This window comes from Zerene cesonia, chromosome 4 (genome assembly GCF_012273895.1).
Source record: "Zerene cesonia ecotype Mississippi chromosome 4, Zerene_cesonia_1.1, whole genome shotgun sequence".
Classification (NCBI taxonomy): Eukaryota; Metazoa; Arthropoda; class Insecta; order Lepidoptera; family Pieridae; genus Zerene; species Zerene cesonia.
Genome location: NC_052105.1, coordinates 1,486,440 through 1,494,275, shown reverse-complemented (window position 1 = coordinate 1,494,275; position 7,836 = coordinate 1,486,440). Strand labels below are relative to the sequence as shown.

At 34.2% G+C, this 7,836-nt stretch overlaps 1 protein-coding gene across 1 annotated transcript in view; it reads left to right on the top strand.

The window, feature by feature from the left end:
- LOC119839612 (acetylcholine receptor subunit alpha-like 2) overlaps positions 1 to 6,629 on the top strand; it is an 18,664-nt gene extending 12,035 nt beyond the window's left edge. Inside the window, exons 4-8 of the mRNA XM_038365999.1 lie at positions 673 to 853; positions 2,286 to 2,439; positions 4,579 to 5,149; positions 5,669 to 5,861; positions 6,351 to 6,629. Of these exons, the coding sequence (XP_038221927.1) occupies positions 673 to 853; positions 2,286 to 2,439; positions 4,579 to 5,149; positions 5,669 to 5,861; positions 6,351 to 6,548 (1,297 nt within the window). The 3' untranslated portion in view covers positions 6,549 to 6,629. The remainder of the gene's footprint in view (positions 1 to 672; positions 854 to 2,285; positions 2,440 to 4,578; positions 5,150 to 5,668; positions 5,862 to 6,350) is intronic.
- The last annotated feature ends 1,207 nt before the right edge of the window (positions 6,630 to 7,836 follow it).

Genomic DNA, 7,836 nt, shown 5'->3' with positions numbered 1-7,836 from the left:
AAAAATACCATCCGGTTTATGTAAGAAACATAAAATAGAAAAAAAAAAATTTTTTTTTTCCGTCACAGACGAGATTTGAACCTACGTCCACTGAGCCTGTCGTTGTACGTCAACTAAGACTGGCGCCTTAGCCCGCTCGGCTAACGAACGAACTAACAGTAACAGAATGTTATAACAGTCATAAGCTGTTAGCCCTTACGTAGAGGATACGTAAGGAAATTGTTAAATCCTGGCGCTCCTGATCAGGATAATGGGATAAACTTACTATATTACTCTATTGGCACCAGTTCTTAATAAGTGTACAAAGTTTGAATGAAATCGGTTCGCGGGAAGTGGGAGAAAAACGGGTGTGAGTTACATACATACATACAAACATACAAGTGAAGCTAATAAAAGCGTGTTAATATAAAATTGTTTGTGCGTGTGTGAAGGATTTGAATTGTATAAATTAAAGTTAGTTGACAAAACCGTTGAAATTAACGTATAAGTTTTTATCAATTTATCCAGTAGTAAATCGTCGATTTCAATTCCGATGTAAAATTGACTTAAAATACAACAAGAAAAATTATGAATAATTAATGAAATTGATAATCCGATACAAATTTAAAATTAGCTGAATCGCTTTGTATATAAAGTATCTAACAATGGATTAAAATATTGTTATTCCCCCAGTGCTGATGGTGAATACGTGGTGACAACCATGACGAAGGCAGTACTCCACCACACCGGCAAGGTGCTGTGGACCCCGCCAGCTATATTTAAGTCGTCCTGTGAAATCGATGTGCGCTACTTCCCGTTTGATCAGCAGACTTGCTTCTTGAAGTTCGGGTCTTGGAGCTATGATGGTGATCAGGTAGAATATACATGTTTTTGAAGAAGATATGAAGTATAAACAAATTGAGTCTCCGTGAGACATAATGTGATACATATATAGTCTCATATACGATCCCTATTAAGAATATCGTGTTATTTATTTTATTAAAACTCACATGAACATTTTGTTTATTATAATTTATTGTTTATCTCGCTAAGATCGATATCGTGAAATTTTCACTCGACCATATATGTAATTTTAAATATGAGTTAATAACCGTTTGCAGCGAAAGTAGAAATATTAATTAGCTGCTTAAATTTAAACAAATTAAAACCCAACATAAACATAATTATAATAAAATCATTCTACATAAACCTCACTGAAGAATAAGGATTATGAAAACCAGAGATCTCATCAGTTTGTAGTTTGTAGTTTTGTAAATGGCTAGAACCCATTAAAATATATTTTATCACCAACGTTTCGAGACTTCTTTAAACTTTCGTGTACATTACTCGCTTTCTTATACCTTATTCCTCATCAACTCACTTATTCTAAAACAACGAGGCAATGTAATATAAACAGAATGTACTACGAGTATTCATATACCTATAGCTATATTGGAAGTTCCGAAATCAGCAGCAAGTTGTAGACCGACCCGGCTTAAGTCATTACTTTATGGTAATGTAATTTGACCTCTTGATATTGCACTCTATAATATCTGTGACTATTAAATGGACAATATAATAGTGAAATGGTTTAACATAACATTTTCTATTGCAGTGTTATTTCTGATTCAATCGTATGACTGCTTTTGAGCAGTCATACGATATACGATACGATACTTGAAATTTCATAATTCTATATGCCTCGTATACATAGACACTTAGTATGAAAATAGACTTTTGATGTCGATTATAATGACTTAACTTTAAACGCTATTTATTTCAGTTTCAATGCAATTAGTTGCGTTCAATTTCTGAATAGAATTAAATTTTCTATTTTTTCTCATACGTGTTGCACTTTCGGACTTGTACTGTCTGCTTTTAATAACTTTTAAGCAAATAAATTATTTTATTACATTATATCTATAGAAATAATATAAAGCTGTAGAGTTTGTTTCGATTTTTTTCTTGTTTAAACACGCAAATATCCGGTACTATTGTACCGTTTAAAAAATTATTTCACTCTAAATATCTAACCTAACTAAACTACATAACCAAAAGTTAGCAAAAAAAAGCCCTGAGGGCTATATGCTGTAACATAATATCTAATAAAAAAATTGTATTTGACAAAAAACGAAATCGTCTTCAAAAGCGCAAATTAAACAGTCAAATTGACAACCGCCTCCTTTTTTGAAGTCGATTGATAAATAAAGTATGCATCTAAAATCGACCTTATTGATTCCCTCTTCCTACGATATTTCAAAACAAAAGCTCTTTAAAATGCGGTAACAGTATCACATTTGTTCCAGATCGACCTAAAGCATATCAACCAAAAGAAAGGTGATATGGTAGAAGTCGGTATTGATCTGCGTGAGTACTATCCCTCTGTGGAGTGGGACATCCTTGGAGTGCCAGCTGAGAGGCACGAAAGGTATTACCCGTGCTGTCAGGAGCCGTATCCAGGTAACGTTAAATTTTTCAAATGGCAATCGAAACATTATAACCAACACTTTATCATAGCTTTTGTAAAGATCTTGCATCCCTTTGCTAAACGCGTGTTAAGTGTGAGTTGTTGTTGTTGCTAACTTCTAATTTATTAATAATCAAAATTTTAATCTGGTAATAGATACATAGAATACAATATGTTATATCGGTCTTATTAGCCAAGAAATTGTGGTCCGCTTTCACGTCTTTTTTACAGAGTAAATAGCTGCGCCCCGCGGTCTCACCCGCGTAAGTCCTTATCCCGTAGGAATACCGGGATAAAAAATTGCCTACATGTTATTCCAGTTGTCCAGCTGTCTACGTACCAAATTTAATTGCAATTGGTTCAGTAGTTTTTGCGTGAAAGAGCAACAAACACACACACATCCTTACAAACTTTCGCATTTATAATATTAGTAGGATAAGTATATGCATTGAAAACAGCGATGTTAAAGGGGAGATATTTTAGCAGCTGCCAGTATTGCGACTGATAGGGCATGGATGTTGGACGCGACGCGGTGGTACGACGAATCACTCGTCGACCTTTTAGTTTAGAGTCTATTTGAATTGAATAATTAGGAGTTTGGTTAACAATATAAATCTAGCAGATTATTTGTGGAATTAATGAACGATGTGCTCGTATAATAATAATATGCCTAGATAAAAATGTATTTGTTGTTTGATTCAATCTTTTCAAAGCTTATAATTTAGGTCGGTGTCGGGATTTTTTTTTATCGAGTGAGTTGAAGTTACTAATTATTATATTCCCTCCTTAAATGGCATATCACATTTTCATTCAGACCGACAAAAAATGGTATACTCCCAAGCTATTAATTTTAAAAAGCATTTTTCATCGATTCCTTCTGATACCTCGCCTTAAAAAAACATGCGGATATATATATCATAATTACGTAAAGGAAAATTAAAATATATTGGACATTGGTGTACAATGTTTCACCGCGCTAGGGGTAAACATTTCATGGTTTATTCATAAATCTCTAAAACCGTATAATCCAACAAGGCAAACCATCTCAAAATTCACATATTCCAACAGATTCTAAACTTTTAATACATAAACAGCGGACCGGCACCTACATTATATACGTCCGGAACCGCATCTACAATTCCGAAACTGTAGCTTATTTATCGTTTCCTTTAAGCTCAAACAACTGACATTAATCAGTGGCCCTATCAGTATTCACGCGGCGTTCAGCTAAGTGCTCTTTGTGGATATTAGCAAAACAAGCGTTACCTGCTCGAGGTGCCTTGAAACTGTTATTTAGGGGAGATAAGAGTTGTCGACGCAATTTACACTCCGAGATTAGACCGCTGAGGTGGTGGTGTGTTCTTCGGGCTGTTTCTTTGCTTTCGTATTGCGGGATTAATTAATCAAGAGCTGTTGTGGAACGACGTTAGGGTTTAATTGTTCATTTGCAGCGTGGTTTAATTAATTTTAGTACTGAAAGGTTGATCGAATTAATATTGAAATTGATTTTTTTTTTTATTTCATTAAATACTTCAAAATTGGATAAAATAAATTTCGTAAAAGTAAATGAATGTACCTGAAACCAATAACATTTTTCACAGATGACCCGAAATGAGGTTAAGTCAATTAATAAAAATTCGTCACTCTTAAAATACATTTCGCTTTTAAAATAACCAGAAAAGTTCCAAGTCCTCGGAGAGTCGTTCCCGAAATGAGTTCTTTCATTCCGGGAACGACGACACAAAACGCGTGATTATGGAGTCTGAAATGCTATTATATGGCGCGGATTTTTTGGATGTTGGACAATTAGGTGAATTATATTGTAGGAAGAACGTAATGCTGTTTTATTTATGCCATTTGTACGTTTATTCCTTCTATACCTAATATTTCAATTGTCATAACAAAGTGGAAGTTTTTAAATGAAATTGTGGTTTCATAGTAAAATTTAATATATTCGGTAGCATCTATATATTTATACATTATTAGGGTGTGAGCAAATACCAGAGAAATATGAAGTCGATTTATTTAATTAATTGTTTCGAAAACTCATTTCTGTAGTCTGGATGAAGAATGCGTATAGACAGTGTTTCTTATAACATTAAATATTTCATCAAAATATCTTTTTATTACAGATATATTCTTCAATATAACGCTACGAAGAAAAACCTTATTCTACACGGTCAACTTAATCGTACCGTGTGTAGGCATTTCATACCTCTCCGTTCTTGTTTTCTACCTACCCGCCGATTCGGGAGAAAAGATAGCCCTCAGTATTTCCATCCTGCTCTCACAAACTATGTTCTTCCTACTCATATCTGAGATCATACCGTCTACGTCACTAGCGCTCCCTCTACTGGGAAAATATCTCTTGTTCACGATGTTACTAGTGGGCCTATCCGTGGTGATAACTATAATAATTCTGAATGTCCACTATCGCAAGCCGAGCACGCATGAAATGGCGCCCTGGGTTCGGACGTTCTTTATAACAATGCTTCCAAAGTTGTTGCTGATGCGTGTGCCAAAAGATTTGTTGAGGGATTTAGCGGCGCAGAAGATAATCGGGCGCGGAAAGAAGAAGAATAAGTTCAAGGATGCGTTGGCAGCGGCTGAGCGGTCCAATTCGAATGCGTCAAGCCCTGATTCTTTGAGACATCACCTGCCTGGAGGTTGCAATGGACTGCATTCTACTACTGCTACGAATAGGTATGTAGTATATATACATTATACAACTATATAACTCACCTAATTTCATTGAAAATTAAATACCCAGGTAATTGTATTGGATTTGGAAAAAATAATTATAATGAAAGTATGGTCCTATTGATACCTAAGTTTACTACCGGAATTGAATTAGTTAGTGATTTTGATGATTATAATAACCTCTGTAAACCTCAAAAATATTCATATCGTTTAAACACTTAACACAGTTTTTTAATTACCTACTTCTAGCTCTGTTAAGCATACAGCTATGCAATGTGTCCTGTCAAGCGTTTTTTAAAATCAACCTCACTCACCGGACCAGTTTACAATCAGTGCTATTTCGAGCTTGTTTCACATTTAGCTGCTGTTTCCGCCTTATTCATATATTTTTCTGTCAATAAATACGTTTCTTTCTTTCTCCTACGAACCCATAAAAACATAGCACATCAATATTATTTTCCTGAAAATCATTCCTATCGAGCTGAACAATTAGAAGCAATATATCATATTAAATACTACCAGGTTCAGTGGTCTCGTGGGTGCCTTGGGTAGTCTTGGGGCTGGGTACAACGGTCTCCCATCTGTCATGTCTGGCCTCGACGACTCGCTCAGCGACATCACGCCTCGCAAGAAGTACCCGTTCGAGCTGGAGAAGGCGATACACAATGTTATGTTTATCCAACATCACATGCAGCGGCAGGATGAGTTTAATGCGGTGGGTATTATTGAGGAGATTTGAACCGATAATTTTATTGCGCCGTTATTTGCTAAAATTCATTTAAATTGAGATCATATTAAATAATTGAACCTGCATATAATTTTCTAGTTTTTAATAGCATTGAATTCTAGTTTTCATTATTTTCGATTGCTAGCATGGTATCGCGGATGGCCGAGTGGCAAGGCATCGCCATGGTTTGGCAAAAGACGCAGATTCTAACTTCATGATGGATTTTTTTTTCATATATTTTTAAACAGTTACTAGTATATTTAAATCTGTTATTGTATTTTATCAAACCTAGCTCAAGAGATGAAAGCCAGTGTAAGGTCTGACTGAAACTGAGAGATCTAGTTTGATCATTTGTCGAAATCTGACTGGTAAATCACAATATATACCTGGACAAAAAATATCATACATCTAGTGAGAATTACATTTCATTACTGAAACATAGCAAACCGTACCATGACTCACAATTTTCTCCTACAGGAAGATCAGGACTGGGGTTTCGTGGCAATGGTTCTCGACAGATTATTTCTATGGATCTTCACCATCGCGTCCATAGTTGGAACCTTCGCCATTCTGTGCGAAGCACCGTCTCTGTATGACGACACTAAACCAATAGATATGGTGCTGTCATCGGTTGCCCAACAGCAGTTCTTGCCAGTTGATAGTGGGGATTCTTAATTAGTTTACATTCAAGAATACTCATGTATCTCATGTTAGCGTCTACCTAGACTATTGGCTAGCCATTTTTCGCGTAATAGGTGCGTCAAAATGTAAATTCAATGTTATTTATAAATATAAATGGGTTTGGTACGAGCCTGTAAGCGTGGGCGCGAGCATTGCCAATATTTATTTTCGTTGTCTTTTCAATACAAAATTTAATTTTGTCTTATTTAAATATTTATTAATAAAGAAGAAAAAAGTCAAGAAATAGAATATTTGAATAGATGTAAAAATAATTTGCACTCGTATAACATTTCATTTGTATTTTAAACAATGTCATGTTAATGTAACCTTTATCTTTAAAATGCTGAAACGCCATACTGTTGTTATTATGTATTTTTTTTTGAAAATAATAGATTTACAGTTTCTTTTAAAATTTGTTTTGAATAATGTATTCATCCAAGCCAAAAGGGCTGTGAGTTTTATAAACTTCTTTATAGGTTAAGAGTTATGTCTTTGTAGCTATAAAGTTAGATGTAATTACGGTTTCATATTTCACCGTTCTTTGTAATGGGATAATAAGCCACAACTAATTGTGTGTTCATTCTTTTTTATTTCATCCATCGATTGATTTACAGATATTTTAAAAAATTTCTTAAAGTATATAACAAATGTAATATCGATCTGTACAATATGTATACGCTGTACAATATACAATGTACATTTTAAGATGCTATAGTAATTTTTTTTTCAATTAACGTCTGTGTTACAGAACACGTTAAGAAAATTAATCAAATAATTTTTGTTGAACTCCATTCAGGAGGCGTATTGTTATCAGCCTAACTCAATTCTTCATAGAACATTAATAATCCCGAACTAAGACATCATTAATTACAAAAACGGTAAGGTTGAAGGAATCTTTTGTGAATCTTTTACGCTGAGCTCTCAGGGAGTCCTTTTAACCGACTGCCGAAAGACGGACTTAATTAGTATGTATATTTTTGTAGATAATAAAGTCATGAATCTTTTTCAATTTGTCTTCCCTTGAAAGGATATAATAATAGATTAATTGTGGTTTATCAATGTATTTTAAAGTTATAATAGCGTATTATTGATAGTAATATTTTGGCTGTGTTAGTATTTAAGCGTAGCTAAGTCTTCGTACTACCGAGGTTATAATATTCAACTTGATGTTTATTGGCGAACATTCTAGATATAAATAAGTTGTGTTTATTGTAACTTGCAGAATTTATTAATTAATAGAGTTCTACAAATTTTGCTTGTTTTTCAATATGTCATTAATTGA